This window comes from Nyctereutes procyonoides, unplaced genomic scaffold (genome assembly GCF_905146905.1).
Source record: "Nyctereutes procyonoides isolate TBG_1078 unplaced genomic scaffold, NYPRO_anot_genome, whole genome shotgun sequence".
NCBI classification, from domain to species: domain Eukaryota; kingdom Metazoa; phylum Chordata; class Mammalia; order Carnivora; family Canidae; genus Nyctereutes; species Nyctereutes procyonoides.
In genome coordinates this window covers 6,746,363-6,766,705 of record NW_026575151.1, presented here as the reverse complement: position 1 = coordinate 6,766,705, position 20,343 = coordinate 6,746,363, and the positions used below count along the sequence as shown (strand labels likewise).

At 41.5% G+C, this 20,343-nt stretch overlaps 1 protein-coding gene across 3 annotated transcripts in view; it reads right to left on the bottom strand.

Moving 5' to 3' along the window:
* Positions 1-20,343, bottom strand: part of TMEM150C (transmembrane protein 150C) — a 73,865-nt gene that overhangs the window by 11,678 nt on the left and 41,844 nt on the right. For all 3 annotated transcript variants that reach the window (XM_055313165.1, XM_055313164.1, XM_055313166.1), the window contains exons 2-5: positions 4,887-4,976; positions 3,978-4,031; positions 3,826-3,858; positions 3,319-3,386 (exon numbers count right to left, since the gene is read on the bottom strand). In XM_055313165.1, coding sequence (XP_055169140.1) covers positions 3,319-3,386; positions 3,826-3,858; positions 3,978-4,031; positions 4,887-4,966 — 235 coding nt within the window. In that variant the 5' untranslated portion in view covers positions 4,967-4,976. The remainder of the gene's footprint in view (positions 1-3,318; positions 3,387-3,825; positions 3,859-3,977; positions 4,032-4,886; positions 4,977-20,343) is intronic.

Here is a 20,343-nt window from a genome sequence, read left to right as displayed (position 1 = left end):
AAACTGGTGCCTGGCCAAATTCTTTTCTTATTTGTTTAGTTTTATTGTTTATGCATCAATAATTCCTATTTATGATTGCAGTAGAACACGGCAATCAATGTGTTTTGGCTGAAGGAGGGGAGAAGCTGCTATTAGGTGACGGAAATCATTCAGCTATCAGCTTTATCTTCACAACCTGTCCAGAGCAGAAAAGAATATTCCTTTCAAGAAATATGTCTTGGGTCTCTTTTAACCCCCTTGGGGGAAATAAAAATGTGGATTCGGACAAAGCACATAACTAATTGTGTAAAGAAAATAATTGAGTGGATCTTTGATTAGTCCATCAACAAGATGGAAGATCTTAGCGAACTGATTTTAATAAATGCTACACGGACTCATTTGTAGATTGTAAATTATAATCTAGATGGCAGATTATAAGCAGTGATTTATAGGCAGTCGAGGTTGTTTCTTAAAGTCGGTTATGCCGTCTAAAGTAATGGGCTGAAAACTGTGGAAGGAGCCTCGGTGCCCATCGAAAGATGAATGGATAAAGAAGCTGTGGTTTATGTATACAATGGAATATTCCTCAGCCATTAGAAACGACAAATACCCACCATTTGCTTCAACGTGGATGGAACTGGAGGGTATTATGCTGAGTGAAGTAAGTCAATCGGAGAAGGACAAACAGTGTATGTTCTCATTCATTTGGGGAATATGAATAATAGTGAAGGGGAATATAAGGGAAGGGAGAAGAAATGTGTGGGAGATATCAGAAAGGGAGACAGAACATAAAGACTCCTAACTCTGGGAAATGAACTAGGGTGGTGGAAGGGGAGGAGGGCGGGGGGTGGGGGTGAATGGGTGACGGGCACGGAGGGGGACACTTGACGGGATGAGCACTGGGTGTTATTCTGTATGTTGGTAAATTGAACACCAATAAAAATTAATTTATTAAAAAAAATAAATAAATAAAGTAATGGGCTGAGACCTAACAGGGACTGGCCTGGGGAGATGAAAGCCTTCTCTTTTTTGAGTAAGAATTGTTAGTAAATGGATTCTTTTTCACTCCCAGAGTTGATAAATAAATAATTGTGGGCTTCCTCCCCCTGAACACTCATCTTCATCAGTTTTGTGTCTACCAGATGGTATTAAAAAGGATGGAAGATAATAAAGAATAAACACTGGATATACTGTGATACCTCAGAGTGGGGAGCTAGTAAAGGCTTTAAGTGCTTCTTGCTGGAACAGGGGAGGACCAGAGAATAAGATGATGACAAGCGTCATCTGGAAGAGGGGAGCTTGTTTTTGTAACTTTGTTTTTGGAAATGCTTTTGTAATTAGTTAATCATAAGCTTTATAACTGGATAAATCTGTAAGCTGTGCAAATTGGCATTTTTCAGATTACAGGCTAAAGACGATTGGGAAATATCAATTCATCTCAAGAATATGAAGAAAGTAGTATGTGGCTTCCAACATGTTCACTGGTTTTTTTAAAGCCCAAATGGAGGACAAACAGCTTGTGACAGCTTTTTAATAAGGGCAGTCTCCTGTGTGTCGTGATTAGATGAGGTGGTATTTGCAAAGCACTTAGCATTGTGCGTGGAATATAAATGACTGCTATTAATTACTGTTATTATTGCACCCTGTGGGGCATGATCATATGAGTAGGTACCAACCTGCAGGCCTGTGTGTTGTGCCTGCAGGCAGACTGGGAAAGGTCCCTGACCCTGCAATTCGAGATTCTCCCTCGGGGCTTTGGGTTCTGTTAAACGCAAATAGCTTGTTAGCAGTCATTTATGCCTTGGTGTCAAAAGTAGAAAAAAAAAGTGAGAATTAAAGCTGGTGGTGGCTGAGGCTGAGGGCGGTGAAGACAAAACTTGACCAGCCAGGACTGGCAGTGCTGCCCACATGGGTACCAGCTGCAGTAAGGACTGCCTTTCGCAGAACTGGGGTCTAGCTGGGGTATGAAAATCCTGCCTACCAAGGGCATGATGAGAGGAGCTTCTTCAAAGATCCAGCAACTTCAGCATTAGGGTTGTACCTGACATACTCCTTAGCAGTGGCGCAGCAGTCCATGCCTTCCAGATGCTTCCTGCCTAGGCAAATGGGCTAATGTTGGGGAAGCCTGGGTGGTGACCCAGGCTTTTGACCCAAAGAGAGTTAGTTCCAGGGAAGGACCTTATTAACTGCAGACAGGCCCCCTCAGTGTGCTTCTTGTTGACCTCACAAATTCAAGGGGGGCCTCTTGGGCCTCCCTGGGAACGTTCTCCACGTTTCTCATCTTGTGAGCCTTCTAAAACTAAGATTGTGTCTGTGTTGCATGTTGGACCAACCATCTCCCTTGGTTTTCCAGTGAGTTCTATAGGTCTTTCCATTTCCTGCAGCAAGCATTAAAAAACAAAAAACAAAACAAAACAAAAAAAAAAAACCCTTAAGAATGAGTAGAACTTTTTCGGGTGAGGTTCTACATAGATGAAATAACAGGTCACCTCTCTGGGGAACAGGTGCCACAAAGGCTGAAATTCTCACCACCCATTTCCAGAAAAACACTGTTGAAAAATTTAGCTGTCACTGGCCCATCCTCCACAGCATGCCAAGGATGATCTTAGCTGACCCTTTGAAAGACACTGAGGAGACTGGACTTGGGAAGATTAGGTATGCAAAGGTGATGTGGAAAAGGATGGAGAGCTTGGCTGGTTCCCTCGATCCTCAGAGGGAAGCACTCACAGAACAAACCATGGTCTTGGGACCCTAAAAGAAAAGTACGGAATGGAGACTAGACCTGAGTCTCTTCCTTTTTTTTTTTTTTAACCTATATCTCCATCTGCCATCTTGGTATGCATATATATGTATAGGAGACGGTGTCACCCATGTTGATGCTGACCTTGAGATTTAAAGGCAGTGTGTACACACATCAATATTTATCACAAAGCCTAGGCATTTGTCATCCTTGCCAGTGAAGATATAAATAAGGCATTATTTTTAACACAAATGTATTTTACAGTATTGCATTCTCATGCAGGATTTTATGGCACATGAAATATATTATTTCCTGTGGCAAAAGAAATAAAATCAAGAATACACTGAAATGATAAAGGTGACAAAGGAAAGAGAAAAGGTGAGGTAATCAGCGTGAACATAAAACTACAGAAAAAAGACCCTCAGAATGAAAAGCCAGCTTCAGCATATTGACTTGATATGATACCAAATTATCAGCTAAGTCCATCATGCTTTCTTTTTTTTTTTTTTCCCATCATGCTTTCGATGTGGGTTTGGGAGTATTTAAAATAAAAAAGAAATGTACCGAAGCCCATAAAGTATTCTTTCCACTCTTCTTACCTAGGAATGCTGCCATGTTCATAACTTGACTAAACACACAGCTTGCAGGAGGTTCGTCACCTGCAATACTTGAAAATTATGACATGTTTTATTATTATTCTATTAAAATCTGTCACTTACAATGGACTGAATGTCTGTGTTCCTTCAAAATCTGTATGTTGAAATCCTAACCCCCAATGTGATGCTATTAGGAAGTGGGGACTTTGGGAGATATTTAAGTCACGAGAGTCGAGCCCTCCTGAATGGGATTAGTGCCCTTATAAAAGAGATCCCAGAGAGCTGTCTCACCCCCTTTCTGTCATGTGAGGACACAACCTAGAAGAGGGCCCTCATCAAAACCAGACTGCTGGCACCCTGATCTTGGACCTTCAGCTCCAGAGCTGTGAGAAATACATTTTGGTGTTTATAAGCCACCCAGTCTATGCTACTTTGTTAGAGTAGCCCAAACTAAGTCACTCTCCCAACTTCTCCTAGAATCCAACAGATCAGAAGAGATTATCAAGTTACCTTATATATGGTGCATGCTTCACACCAGGTTTTCTGGAAAACAAAAAACCTAGGTTAAAGTACAGTCATTTGTGCACAGGTTAGCTTCACCAGTGGGAAAATTTTTGTTAAGTCTATTGATAAACAATGAATTATCCAGAGATCAGCTTTACCTTTCAGCTGAATTTAATGGGAAAATCTTGTCATCTTCCACAGCTATAAAGTATCTATAAAGAAAGAACAATTAAAGTTTACAAAACAAAGAAAATTTTAAAAAAAGATTCATTTCCCATTTTTACTAGACTAGCCACATTAAATCATATTTACTGTTTTTCCCAACTGGAAAAATCTCTCTTACCATAATGTTTACCTATAGCTCACTTAGGCCTTTGAAGTTCAAATGTGATTATTAATACTATTTCTTTAATTTTCAAAACACCCCTCAAGTGAATGGTAATCATTATAATTTGGAAACTGGAAAACAAAGAAATAAGACCTTATAACTTTGGTTATACACTAAAATTAGAATTCAGATTTTCTAATTTCTCTTAGTGAACTGCAAGGAACTGAAATAATTTGCTGGAAGGGAAATAGTACTTGAAATAATCAAGTGTGGGAGCATTTTGTGATAAGCTAAGACTTCCAATGCAACAATATTCAAATTATAAACATATCAAACCCCGTCACACATCAAAACTGGACTATGCACCAGACCATGAATGGAATCTTTAGCATGTTCATGTAATGAGCAAATCTTGCAAATAATGAATCCCCATCACCAGTTTATGGAATGTTCATTACTGAACACAAAATAAGACCAGTTTATAATAAGTACAAAATAAAGCACAAAATAAAACCAGTATCCTTCACTACTTGCTTTGCATAATGTATTACTCTTGCTATTTACTTTGGATAATAGAAGAAGGGAAGACAAAATGGGGACTTTAGCAAGGTTGAATCAGTAAACCTTATGTTAAAGTATTTATAAATACGCTTATATAGGTATGCCATATACTATCAAAACTACATTTTGATATGCATCACACCCAAGTCCTTAAATAATTAAAAAAGAGAATACTCACACTATCCATAATCCAGCTGAAGTAAACAAAGTAAATACAAGAGGTAAAAACATCCATACGCTGCATTTCTTCCCATCCATGCCTGTACCACTGAAATAAAATCAATAGTCATTAATAACTAAGGCAAAAATTTACCTTAATCTTTCAGGGAGGAAAGAAAGTTTACACTCATTGAAAAAAAATTGTATTTTATGAAACCATGATCCAAATCAATCTATTACTGCCATTCACACTTGTGGAGATCCCTTACGCAGTTAACAAGGATGACTGCTATCTAGCATTAGCTTAAATATTCCAGAGCCTTAGTTGAGAACTAAATGAGAAACTTCTTATAAACACACTTACCTTATATAAGCATCGATATTTTTTTTAATTATTTTTTTAAATTTATTTATGATAGTCACAGAGAGAGAGAGAGAGAGACAGAGACACAGGCAGAGGGAGAAGCAGGCCCATGCACCGGGAGCCCGACGTGGGATTCGATCCCAAGTCTCCAGGATCGCGCCCTGGGCCAAAGGCAGGCGCTAAACCACTGAGCCACCCAGGGATCCCAGCATCGATATTTTTAAGAAAGGACGAAAGGGTTTGGGTTAAGACTTTCAGAAAGACTAGGTACCAAAGGCTTATTCCAACCTACTTTTTAAAAAATTTTTATTTATTTATGATAGTCACACACACACACACACAGAGAGAGAGAGAGAGAGAGAGAGAGGCAGAGATACAGGCAGAGGGAGAAGCAGGCTCCATGCACCGGGAGCCCGACGTGGGATTCGATCCCGGGTCTCCAGGATCACGCCCTGGGCCAAAGTCAGGCGCTAAACCTCTGCGCCACCCAGGGATCCCTCCAACCTACTTTTAGTGTTATTATTAACATTTATGGATTTATGGCTCTACGGATCTGGCATGTACACATGTCTACAGCTTGGCAGACAAGAGTGCTAGAAACAAATGCTTACTAAATAAATTAGCAATGCAGGAGGAAATGACACAGGCTTTGCAAATCCGAACTTTTCTCATGACATGTTATTGAGCAACTATCTCCAAAGACTCTAAAGATGACTGTTTTGGAAAACAATGCATTGAGTATAATTCTAAATTAACTCTAATAAACACAATGGGAGAAAAGAACAGATGTCAGGCATTTTGGATGTTATATATGAAAGCAAAAATAAATGAATAAAAAAAATTCCCCACAAAAATGAAGTGAAAATGAGAAGCTGCAGGAATGTGTATCAAAAACTGACCTCCATAGGTGACCTGACAGAAGAATAATGCAATTAATAGGTACCTTTACGGAGATATAATCGCTCATTATTTTGAGTTTTATAGTGAATCACAAGTTGCTTACGAGTTTGAACCAGCACTGCCCATATCTGAGCACCTCCATGATACCTGCTTTTGCACGCTGACACTCACTCCATGGACCTTCCAAGTACTGGGATCAGAGAAATAACATGACCCTCCCTTGAGGTTGGTGACCGATAAGGAAGGTCTTAGTTACCAGAAGTGACCTACCTGATAAAGTAGATCTTTCAGGTGAGGGGCAGTCACCTAAACTTAATAATGTGTCTGTGAACAGTCATGGTGTAAACAGCTGTCTGGGTAGGGATGTTAAATAAATGACACAATCTAGGAGTTGAGGGACATTAGAGCTACTTTCAATCAATTTAATCCAGTCTAATCCAATCCAATCCAATCCAATCCAATTCACAAGTACTGACATCCTGCTTAGGCCAGGTACCATACCAGGTAGTGGAAATAATTGAGATGAAGTCTCATGAATACAACTATTTATGTGTAACAATCTATACAATACATAAAAGCTGTTCTAGGAACCAGTGGTGCCTGGCTACCCAGTTTATGTAATGTGGAAGGATGATGAACACTTTAAGTACATCTACTACGGCTAGTCAGTGTCTATTCATTTATTTATATCCAGAAAATTGTGGGCTTTTAATAAAGCAATCATTTTGCTGACAAAAATCATTTCATCATTGGCCAAGATGTAGAGTGAATACAGAAAATGGGAATGTTGATTGAGCATGTAAACCAATTATTCTAGATCTGCTCCTGAAGTCGGATGCTCTGACAGGATGAGCACAGATGAAATGGTTACACTGGAATAAGAGTTCAGAGACCTACTAGTTCTTAAACTTAATGTTGCCAATAATTGATTCCACGGGTCTGAGCCACTTACTTAAATCTGTAATGCCATTTCCCCATCCTGCTGCATGAAGACTGAATTTTAAAAGAGGGAGGACACCAAAGACTATGGTCTCACAAGAGTGGTAGTACCCTTGGAGGTTAACCTACGCACAGTATCTTATATGTCTGCAGTAACAGAATGCTCCAGTGTACCCACAATCAGCAGCCTGCGGGGAACTCCTGCCTCTTAACCATTTTTACAGTAGACTGGTGAAGGGATCCTGGGTGGCTCGGTGGTTCAGTGCCTGCCTTCAGCCCAGGGCGTGGTCCTGGAGACCCGGGATCGAGTCCCACGTCGGGCTCCCTGCATGGAGCCTGCTTCTCCCTCTGCCTCTCTCTCTCTCTGCCTCTCATGAATAAAATCTTTTTTTAAAAAAACACAATAGACCGGTGAATAAATAAATGCCAATGTGTTCAGATACAGTGGAAAGTACAATTGTCAAATGGGCAGATATTCACATTGGTACCCCTTATAGGAACCTCTATCTGGGCAACCAAAATCTGGAAGCAGGAAAGTAGAATGATGAGAGTTGAGAAGGTAATTCTAAGACCATGTAACAATAGTTTTACATGCTTCCTTTAAAGAGAAGCAGAATCGTGGAATGGAAATGGTATGGTGGGGCACAGGATTGAAATCCACCTCTGTCACTATCTGTATGATCTTTAGCAAGTTTCATCTCTTAAGTCTTAGTAATTATGATGATAATACTTAGTAGGATTGTGCTGAGGATTAATGACAATGTAGGTGAAGCACCTCACACATAATATATGCTCTGTAAGTGGCAGCCATGCCAACTCTAACTGCCAAGCAGATCAGTGCCTGTGTTAGGACAAGGTACTTTCCCTCCAAGGCAGGGCTCAGGACAGCTTAACACCGTTTTCCTCTCTGGGCTCCTGCTTTTCTTTTCTTTTTAAAATTTATTTATGAGAGAGAGAGAGAGAGAGAGGAGAGAGGCAGAGGGGGAAGCAGGCTCCATGCACCGGGAGCCCGATGTGGGATTCGATCCTGGGTCTCCAGGACTGCGCCCTGGGCCAAAGGCAGGCGCCAAACCGCTGCGCCACCCAGGGATCCCCGGCTCCTGCTTTTCTAGAAGAATGCAGACATCCTTCCTGCTATCGTTTGATATCTTTCAGTATGCACTGCTCTTCTAAATTTATTGTCAAAGCATCTAAGATAGCTAATGGCTACTCTCCTAAATTATTTTATTTTTGCTGGTTTAATTCTCATAGGGTAAACTAATATTCAAATTCTGGGAAAACTATACTGTATTGATTGCCTAATGATAGATGAAATTGCTCTCTCTTAATTTAAATGGATGCCTTGGGAGGTGAAAAGAGTAAGTCTGGATAGTTGTGTTATTAGCTTCCAATGGAACTCCTTTGGAGCTTCTTCAGAATTTTACCTATTGGGTACGCCATTTCTGCGGGGTGGGGGCAGGCATCAGTGACAGTGGCAAATTCACATGCTGTTGTAAGAAATAATACACAGAGATCCTGTGTATCCTTCAATCTCCCCAATGGTAACATCCCCTACAACCATTGTACAATATCAACAATCAAGATACTAACATTGATATAATCGCTGACCTCATCCAGATTTCACCAGTTTTTTTTTTTTAATGATTTTATTTACCGGGACGCCTGGGTGGCTCACCAGTTGGGCATCTGCCTTTGGCTCAGGGCCTGTCCCAGTCTGGGAATCCAGTCCCACATTGGGCTCCCTGCAGGGAGCCTGTCCTGCTTCTCCCTCTGGCTCTGTCTCTGCTTCTTTCTCTCTGTGTCTCTCATGAATAAATAAAATATTTAAAAAAAAATAATCTTCCGGGATCCCTGGGTGGCGCAGCGGTTTGGTGCCTGCCTTTGGCCCACTGTGCGATCCTGGAGACCCGGGATCGAGTCCCACGTCGGGCTCCCGGTGCATGGAGCCTGCTTCTCCCTCTGCCTATGTCTCTGCCTCTCTCTCTCTCTCTCTGTGTGTGTGTGACTATCATAAATAAACAAAAATTAAAAAAATAATAATCTTTCACTTGCATATCCAGAACCATTTGTTTAAAAGATTGTCTTTTCCCCCATTGAATGGTCTCGGCACTTAACAGGGTCTTTTGCAGAGCAAAAGTTTAATTTTTTTTTTTAAAGTAAGCTCTATGCTCAATGTGGGACTTGAACTCACAACCAGAAAACCAAGAGTCTCACGCTCTACTAACTATACCAGGCAGGTGCCATGCCCAAAAGTTTAATTTTGATTAAGCTCCAACTTACCAAGATTTTCTCTTAATGGATTGTGTTTTTGATGTCGAATCAAAGAATTATTTGCCTACTCCTTGATCTCAAAGATTTTCTATTTTTTTCTAAAAGATTTATAACTTCACATTTAAATCTGTGATCTAGTTATATCTTTTTTTTTTTTTAAGTAAGCTCTACACCCAATGTGGGGCTTGAACTCATGATCCCAAGATCAACAGTCACATACTCTACTGACTGAGCCAGACAGGCACCCCTGGTTATGTCTGTTTATTTCCCTCCTATCTATCTATCTATCTATCTATATATCTATCTATCTATCTTCTATCTATCTATCTATCTATCTATCTATCTATCTATCTATCATCTATCTGAGATTGCAAGCCAAGGAAGTGGGGAGGGGCAGAAGGAGAGGGAAAGTGAGAATCTTAAGCAGGTAACACTGAGCACAGAGCCAGATGTGAGGCTCCATTTCACAACCCTGAGGTTTTGACCTGAGCTGAAATCAAGAATCCAACACTTAACCAATTGAGCCACCCAGGCGCCCCATGGTTATGTCTTTTTAAACTATAGATCTCTATTGTCTTATTGAAGTGGGTTAGATCCTAGACAGTTTATAAATCTTTTTGACAAGGATCAGGAAATACATGATGATCTAAGTCAGTTTTTTGAAATAATAAAGGAAGAGTCTTGTAATGAAGAACACATTCTTTAGTCATAATACACCCTACCATACCAGGTTCTTTGGGCAACTGACAAATAGGAACTTAAGAACAGAACGATGAAGGGTGTGTGTGTGTGTGTGTGTGTGTGTGTATGTGTGTGTGTATGTGTGTGTGTATGTGTGTGTGAATGTGGAAGGCTCCCTTCCCTACATTGCCTCCTTATCCATCTTTGAGTTACTTGGTATTGTTACTGGTATTGCTAACCCATCAATGCCCCATCTGACATATCTTGGTCCTGTTACTTCTTTCTTCCTCCCTGGTGGGACTGTATTAACTGCAGGAGAGGTCACTGTTACATATACTTTTCTGTCCAAAATCAACTATTTGTCCTTCTTTAGCCTATATGTAGCTTATAAATTATTATTTTTTTAGGATTTTATTTATTTATTTATGAGAGACACAGAGAGAGAGAGAGAGGCAGAGACGCAGGCAGAGGGAGAAGCAGGCTCCCTGCAGGCCTGATGTGGGACTCGATCTCAGGACCCCGGGATCACAACCTGAGTCAAAGGCAGACACTCAACTACTGAGCCACCCAGATGCCCTCCATGTGTAGAGTATAATGTGACCAAAGACCCTGCAGTAGAGAAACAACACTGATGCATTTTCTACTCCCTGTGCTGGAGGAGGATTTGGGAGGTGGCAGCAAATAACATTTGATTTGGTTACGTTTCGTGATATTCTCTGAGCTGTTCTGGCTTGATAAGTTTAGATATTTGATTGGAAGTACCTCTGCAAAGAATAAATGAATAGATCTATTAAATTAACTCTCTTCACTGCTTCATTGTTTTTTTTTTTCACTGCTTCATTGTTATCTGAGAATTAAAAGTTGAAACTGAGATGGTTCACTTTCTTCTATCCTTCCAGACCCCATCAAAATAAATTGGTCCATTGTTTCCAGTCACATTAGAAAGTGTCACTCAAACTTTACTTACATTTCCTAGCAAGGACACAGTCTAGTCTTTCCTTGAGCTATAGCAACACAGTGCCTACAGGCTAAGAGAGTACATTTCCCCTTGTCTTTTGAGGAAATAGGGGGAATGGGGAAAGAACACTCCATACACCTAAGATACTTGTATCTTTCCATTCTGAATTATACTTCTTCTTTTTATTCCGTGTAATATTTACTCTATTGATATTAGCCTTCCAATAATACTGCATAGTAAAGAAACTTAGGATGGTCCCCGTGTCTCAAATGCTAAACTATATCTAGAACAATAGCACCTAATGAATTTCTGACGAAAGGAGAAGAGCCAAAATTGCACAAACCTTCTCGAAAGGAGTCTGGCATTTAGATTTGGTTTGGAAGGCTCTCTTCCAAATGGTATCATTTATCCAAATGATTTGCAAAACTGTTATCCAGATGGTCAAATCCTTCTAGAGAGCCAATACCAGCTCTGTGTATTCTCTGTACATTTCAATTGTGTGTTCTTTTCTTGCAATAAATATTCCCAAAGCTTGAGTGATCTTCATTCTCCTTCACCCCATCTGTGGCAGGTGCCTAGTGGAGACTCTTCAGTACAGAGTCAGAAGCTGAAAATCCTGATCTGCCTCTTGCTTCCCTGAAGCTTCTGTTCTTCCTCAGAGAGAACCTGAACCGTATCAAACATGGGTGGTGGCTCCCGCTGGTGACGCTTTTGTTCTTCTGTAAGTCTTCTGGCTGTAAATCCTCAAGAGAATACATGGCCATTGGAAAATCTACAATCTCATGGAAGCAAATGCACTGTTAATTTAATCACACTTTACCTCGGCACCTGAGTCCAACTATCTCAGCACCTGAGAGTCCAACTGACTCAGAAGAGGGGTTGTGATAAAGTTGAGGTCATATAATTATTATTTTATCATCAAATTCCAAACAGATGGTTCTTACAGTATAACTTCATGAAGCTACTGAAGTCAAAGAATACAGCATACTCTTACCAATGATAACCTTTGATGACAAACTTCCTATTCTATCAGGTGATGGTAAAACTCCTCCAATCTACAAATGGAAAAGTAAAGCCCACTGGATCATCTTCATTTACAGATTTTACAATGTTATTAGTGAGAAACCACTTATAATAAAATATCTCCAAAGTTAAGATAATATTTTCTGGGGCTGGAAAGGACTTGCCTGTTATGAATTAGAAGGATTTTGCACAACCTACGGTAATAGGAGGCAGCTGTAGCTCAAGGACTCTGGAGCCAAATGACCATGCCCTTGAATCCCGGCTCTGCCACCTACCAGTTGTATGAGCTTGGTTGTTAAGCTCTCTCTCTCTGCCTCAGTTTCTTCATTAGTCAAATGGGAATAATAATGGTATTTATTCAGAGGGTTTTTATGACAGTTGGAAATACACTGAAAGAACCAATAACTGCCTAGCATTTGATGGCTTTTTAACAAAATGTTAACTATATTCCACTGGAAGTGATGTTCTGGATCTTCAGCTATATTTTTTTTTTTTGTAATTTATCAGGAAATGAGCTCCCTGCCAAAGCAATTTTTCTTTCTGCTCTCAGGGCCAGCTGGAATGGAACAGGAAAGATTAACGAGTCACCCACTAAGAACTGGGATTGTCACAATGTCTATGAACCAAGAGCATCCTTGATTTTTTTTTTAACCTTCTGGGAATCTTAAGTTATTTTCCAGTCAGTCATGTCATGGGTAAATGTGAAAGGCTTGTGTTATTTTGTAATTCATTTACAATTATAAGGGGGTAATAACAAGGACTACTTGTTTTGTTTTGTTAAATGTTTACAGGCTCTCAGATATAAATCTGCAATACAACCAGCTCATTACGCTGACGGTAAAAATTTTGCTTTCACTGAATCCTAAGTTTGGGAAAACATAATTTGAGTGACCTGGTGTCACCCTAAAATATATGACTTTCTTTAATTGGATGAAAACAATATCGTTCAATCAATGAGGTCGATTTTGCCCCAGAATAATTTTCATGAGCACTGGCAAGAGACAATATATTATTAGTTAAAGATTTCTGTAAAATATTACCATCTCCAAAAGAACATGATGATTTCTAACTAGAAATCATGGTGACTGTTTTTTTCCCAGTGCTCTCTTGATTTCTAAAAGTAGTTACCATTGACAGATCACTATAGGGATCTTCTCATGCTAGTGGCTTAAGGAACTCTTTCTCTCAAAAACGGATGATAGACACTGTCCCCACACCATTTATGGAATAATCCCAGAAAGAAGTCCCTTCTAGCAGTATTTCAATTTGATATCTTCTTAGAATTTCGAAGCCAAAATCCTCCCCAGAGTCCATTTATTTCTTTAACAATATTTTAAAATGTTGCCCATGTGGCAGATTTATTGCCAACCCACTAGTCATTTCTCCTCTTTTTCTTAGCCAACAATGTATAGTTTTATTCAGGACTGTAATGCGTTCAGCCCTGACTGGTGTAAGTCCCTACTGGTCTAAGCCAATCATAGTTATCTGGTTTCTGTGATGAGTATCTTTCCAGACCCCTTGAACCTGGCCAGTGAGAGTCAAGGGGAAGTCTACTTGCTGAATAGCAAACGAGAAGGGTTTGCATCCCTGATCACGGAAAGCATCGTTTCCTCCACTCTTCTCCTTTCCCACTTGGGATGCTATTTTGAAAATATGAAACCTAGTGCCATGTTAGTTATAATATAACCATGAGACAACAAACACGAGGATCCAAAGACAACATACTGAGGATGGTAGAGTAGAAGATGGAAAGAACTGAGTCCTTGATAGCATCATTGAGACACTGCACCAGATTTCCAGTATCACCAGCCATCAAAATTCCTGTACTGTGAATCAGTTTAGCCTTTTTTTGCATTATTACTGTAGTTTGGTAAAGCACTAGAATCCATTCGCCTTTCTTCCCTTATAACTGAGCAAATGGCTGCTCAACTACACTATAATTAGCAGCCTCCCTTTCAAGTAAGTATGGCCTTATAGGTCTTTCCAGTGGAATGTGAGTGAAGAGTGTTCCTATGATAATAGTATAGTATCATATGATAATAGCATATAGGAAAAGGTCTCTATCTTCTAGAGACACATGCTGAAGCATTTAGGGATTAACTATCATAATGTCTAAAATTTACTTTTAAACACTTCATCATTGAGGTGATGAAAAGGTTTTGGAGGGAGCACCTGGTTCGCTCAGTCGGTGGAGCATGCGACTCTTGATCACAGAGTTGTGGGTTTGAGCCCCACACTGGGTGGAAAGATTGCTTAAAATAAAATCTTAAAAAAACGAAAAGAAAAAGTTTTGGAAATAGAGTGATAATGATTGTACAACTTTGTGAATGTAGTTAATGCCACTGAATTGTATACTTAAAAATGGTTAAAATGGCAAAATTTATGTTATATATATTTCACCATAGTAAAAAATAGCACATCATAAAAATGAAACCCATTAGGATGTCTATTATCAAAAACCCACAAAAATCCCAGAAAATAACAAGTGTTGGCAAAAAAGGAGAGAAATCGGAACCTGTGTATGCAGTTACTGGGAATAGAAAACAGAGCAGCTGCTGTGGAAAACAGTGTGGAGGGTTCTGAAAACATTAAACCAGATATTAACATATGATCTGGTAATTCCATTTCTGGTTATAAAGCCATAAGGATTGAAGGCAGAGACTTGATAAGATACTTGCACATCCATGTTCACAGCAGCATTTTTCACAATAGCCAAAGGGTGGAAGAAACCTAAATGCCCATCAGTGGGGAAATGGATAAACAAAATGTGGCACGTACATACGTACAATAGAATATTACTCAGCCTTAAAGAGAAAGGAAATTTTGACCAACGCTACAACATGGTTGACCCGCGAGGACACCACATTAAATAAAATAAGCCCGTGACAGAAGGACAAATAGTGTATGACTGCAGTTTTGGGGTAATTGGTACCAAAATCACAGAGACAGAAAGTAGGATAGGTTGCCAGGGGCTGGGGAGCAAGAGGGAATGGGGAGTTCATGTTTAATGGGGACAGAGTTTCAGTTTTGCAAGACAGAAGAGTTCTGGAGATGGGTGGTTGTGATGGTTGCACAACAGTGTGAATGTACTTAATGCCCCCGAATTACATCCTACAATTGGTTAGAATGGTAAATTTATTAGATACAAAATGTAAAAAAAAATAAATGTAGGGAAAATGTCTTGCAAAAATCTGGTCCGTGTCAACCAAGTTCCTTGATTCTTTAAAAAGAAAGTAAGAAAACAAAACTGTCACCTGATATGTCTGCCTTGGAAAGCAGATCACATTCCGATTGTGCTTATAACTTTACAAGAAATGATGGAAAAGAGCCTGCATATTAATATGAATTAGCTTTTCTCGTTCTTAGTATGAATTGTAAGAAAGAGACTAGCCTCACACAGAACGGACTGTTTGCAAAGAGACAGATGCAAAAGAAAGCGAAGAGTTTAGAAATTTGGGACCTGGAAGGGTTGGCAAAGCCAGTGGCTTCTATACCTCAAACTGCATGAGGAAGGGGATGAGAAAAAAAGCATGTTGCCCTCCTTCCAAAGTTTTTTGTTTCAGGGGCCCCAGTACAGCTGTCATTAAGTTGAGAGAGGAAAGCATGGGAGCAAAGGAATAAAGCAGGCTTGAGAGCCACGACTTGGAAAGAACTTTGGAAGAGACTGCTGGTATGTGAACTGCCTGGAAATTCACAGATCAGAAGCCAGTGGAGTTTCTGAGGGAATTGTGGTTTCTGTGAAGGTACTGCAGCCAAGCCAGTGAAACCTTGTGACCGCTGTACTCTCAGACTTCCAAATTTGCACCAGCAGGCAATGCACTGCAAAAGCTGTAGTGGGCATATCACAACACCCACTTCAGTTTGGCTAAAGACGCCCCCCAAGATGCCCCCCAAGGTCCTCCTGAAGAGCAGAATCAGAGTTCCATCTGGGAACCTCCTCCTCTGTCAGGGCAGGGAGCCTTTCCATGGCCTCCTCTAGGATTCTAGCATGGCTATGGGCCAGGGGCTGCTGTATGCATTTCCTTCTCCTCTTTTTTTGAATGTCAATTTCTTTTTAAAGATTTTATTTATTCATGAGAGACACACGAGAGAGAGAGAGAGAGAGAGGCAGAGACACAGGCAGAGAGAGAAGCAGGCTCCATGCAGGGAGCCCGATGTGGGACTTGATTCCGGGTCTCGAGGACCACGCCCCGGGCCAAAGGCAGGCGCTAAACCACTGAGCCACCCAGGGATCCCCTGAATGTCAATTTTAATTGTGGTTTTCCACCCCCTGCCCTACCATTGTATGTTGAATGTGAGTATAAGTATAGAGAGGAGATCACTGGCCTTTCAGTTCCCAGGTTGCCAGACTATTCAGAGCCACACCCAAACCTGATGGAAAGGACTGTGCGTTACCCAGAGACCGTAGACTTTCAGGTGGTGCACTAATGGGTGGGTTCTGTTTGTCTCCCTTGGGATGGAGACAGAGTGTTCTACATGTTGGAAATAGGGTGCTCAATGATATTTGGTAGTCAGAGGGACCAACTGTGACCAGACTATTAGCTGTCTATGAAGATCCATTCTCCCCTTCTTCTATGTTCAAAGAATAGCTAGACCTTAGACCGCCCAAACCCTTGTGCGCTATGAAGTCACCACGTGACTAAATTCCTGCCAATGGGATCTTCCCGGCCCACATACACACCTCTCAAACACTCATTTCCTATGGGTTGAGATGGTGATGAGAGGAAGCAAGAAGGTGTGGCCTAGCTAAGCATGGCCTGGTTGTCAGGAACCTCTCCTCCTCCAGTGATATGGGGCCATCACCCTGGACTGTTACATGAGAAAAAAGATAAACTTCATTTTTAAGCCATAATACTGCTGGGTTTCTTGTTACAACAACGGGATCTTTTATTCTAGCTGACATTCAGATACTCCAAGTATATTCACATACTCCATTGATAGGCCCAATATCTTATCCAATACCTCACATTATTCCACATAAAAACGACAAGTCACTCCGTCCACGAGCTACTTGAAAGGTACATGGATTCTTAGGCAAGAATAATTTACCCTGGTGAATCAGATGTTCAAGCAAATAGGTGGTTTCTCAAAGTATGTGGAAGCATTAAGGCTGGGGAATGGCTTCCTTACTTAGCAGCGACTAATCTTTCCTCTATAGTTTTTACAAAGGTTTTGTAAATACACACGCAGACCTTCCCCCCCCTAAGGAGCTAGCTGCATTTTATAAATCTGGAATCAAATGAATACTCTCGGTATCCTGGGAAGCATAAAAAAGGCTAGGTAACATTACTAATTTTATTTTATAGATGACAATGAAGCGTTTACTCTCGACATGCCTGATTCAGCAGCTCTAAAGAATCTTTTCTAGATCTTCCGCCATATGCAATTACCTCATATGCCTTCCTATCCCTAAGGCAAAAACCACACAACAACAACTCTCTATAGCAGTGTGACCACAGCTAATTGGAAATGAAATCCTCGTGCCTAAAAGTCTGTAGCCTACAGCTTTAAAAGGATATCACGGCAACCTTTTCTGACCCATAGTTCCAGCTCCAAGTGCCAAAACAAACTATGACTCCTCATGACGCTGACTCTCCCTTCCTACACTGACACCAGCAAGTGGTTTAAGGAAGAGAAACAACTAAACATGAAAATAAAACAGAGCAAACAAGAAATCCCCAGGGGACAGATACAGCCGTCCACTAAGTTCAAGAGATGGGGACCCTGGGAAGGAAACTCAGGCAGGCTCTTATACGGCTTAGTAGTAGAACGCCAAGCTAAGAAATGTGAGGCTACCGCACATGACCATCAAACCCCAAGCCCTGAATTTGGAGGTCATGGTCCAGCCGACTGGCAGCTGCTTGGTGGATGCCCTATACCGAAGGCGATGGTCCTCTCTCCGTTAGAGTGGGAATGCAGACCATAGCCAAACTGTGAACACAGCCTGGATCCAGAGTCTCGAGTTTCAAGTTCAGGCTCTGCCACTTAGTTTCGGGGTGATGTACAAATTGCTTAATCTTCCTAAACCTCAATTTTCTCATCTATAGAATGGGATCATAATAGTACCTATTTCCTAGGGCTGCCACAAGGATTAAGGGAGCTGATACATACAAGGCTCTTTGATAAGCATATGGCAAGCACTCAATAATTAGAAGTCTATTATTATAAGCGGCTGTCTTTTTTTTTTTCAGTTTCTATATTTATTTGAAAGAGTGAGCAAGAGGGAGAGAGAGTGCAAGAGTGAGCACACAAGAAGAGGAAGAGGCAGAGGGAGAGGGAGAAGCAGGCTCCCCGATGAGGAGGGAGCCCCATGTGGGGCTTGATCCCAGGACCCCAGGATCATAACTCAAGCCAAAGACTCAACCGACTAAGCCACCCAGGTGCCCCTATAAGTAGCTGTCTTAATCTCACTGATGGCCTACTCATTTGTGATCCAAGAGGAACAAGTAGAATTACGGATGTGTTCCACCTTAATGGGGATTACTTAGGAATTCCATGAGGAACTCCAGAGAGAACGTAGGATAGGCTTTTAACGTTCTGTTGGTGAAGCAGAGAATGACCTTGTACAAAAATCCTCCAAACACTCTCTTAGAAATTATACTGATGACTGCTTTGGAAAGACAAAAAGCACATGAAAGATATGGGACCAGAGGTTGCTTTGCAGGGTTCAGACTGGTGCCAGGAGATGCGTGGGTGGCTCAGCGGTTTAGCACCTGCCTTCAGCCGCGATCCTGGAGTCCCTGGATCGGGTCCTGTATTGGGCTTCCTCCATGGAGCCTGCTTCTCTCTCTGTGTGTGTCTCTCATGAATAAATAAATAAAATCTTAAAAAAAAAAAAAAAGACTGGGGCCAAGAAGGTCATACATCATCTTGCATCCTTCCCATGCCAGAAGAATGAACCTGAGTTGTTACTCAGAACCCAAACTCCCCCAAACACTCAGAATGACTACATCACCAGAAGGAAAACCATGGAAACCAAGGACTCGTAAAAACGTAGTTAACTGCCTGATGCCTGTTCTTCCACAGCCGATCTGCTCTCCACGCACCTTATGCAAGGTGACCTACTACAGTTTCTCCTTTTGTACAGTTCCCTGTCCAAAAAACTCCACCTGGACCTCATAAATTATCAACCTTCTTGGTCTTCCTCAACCCCTTATACCCCGAGATGAGGGCACTTCATGTTCATCGTAAGCATAACAAGGCTCCAGGGCATAAACAAGTGTGTGTTTCAGGATTAGGGGCAAAATTAGGAAAATCACCAATCAAGGTGCCTCACAGTTAACCAATGAAATGAAGCATGTGGAGCTGTAGCATGACTCAACAAGGACTTGCAAGTGTGCCACTGAGAGGACTGGCATGTTTTGCAACTCTCCAAAGCAGTGGCTGGCATGCCCTGTGGTGGCTCTCTAGTGTCCCATCAGCCGACCAATGACCAACAATACCATGGCTTTGATCTTGAGTTACTGAATCAGGACAGTGCTCTCCCACTGTCCCTTTCACTGCTCAAATGCCATCTCCGTTCTATGGCCCATCCCCACCTCCCTGTGAAGACCGAAGCCCTCCTCCTCTCCCAGGAAAGCAGGAAGGGAGAGAAAGGGTGGGGATGGGGAATCACCCCTTTAACACAATCACAGTCTCTCCCTAGTTCCTCCCTCTGTCCGTTCAGCCAACGGGGGTGGGTGGGGTGGGGGGGGCGGGGGGAACCACCTGAGCCCTGAGCTGACAGTCTCTCCCCCGCTGTGGCCTGGCTGCCTGGCTGCGGGACAGCAAACGTCGAATATTGTTCCATCTTGCAGGACCTGCCCCTTGCCTCTGCTACTTCTCCCTCCCAGCTCTGCTACCTGTAATTCACCTCTACTAGCTCTGTAGTCCTTGGTCCCCTGGCCAAGGATGGACTGGGAAAACCATTAGAACCATTAGAACCATTAGAATTCTGAGTGTGTCTGAGTAGTGCCGGACAGGGGAGAAGTGGCTTTGATTCTGAGAATGCTGAACAACCTGACAGTAAAGAACGGCAATTTGCCAAACTAGTCTTTTGCTTGATAGAAATATCCTCTCTCACAAAGCCCATTCACCAAGTCATCTAGAGGCCTATAATATGGTTTTTTGAATGGAGTTACTAACAAGAAAGGATTTTCCTAAGCAACTAACTAATGTTACTTTAACCCCATCGTGAATACATTTCTATTCTGATTGCTATTGTGAGTTGGCCTCCAAGGTTTGAGCTTTCTGGTGAACGAAGGAAAATACGTGCAAAGCTGAGAGCTGAGGCCGGGGCCACGGGCAGACCTCATGGGGGATGAGCACCCCAACCTCACCTGCTCTGCTCTCTGCCCTCTT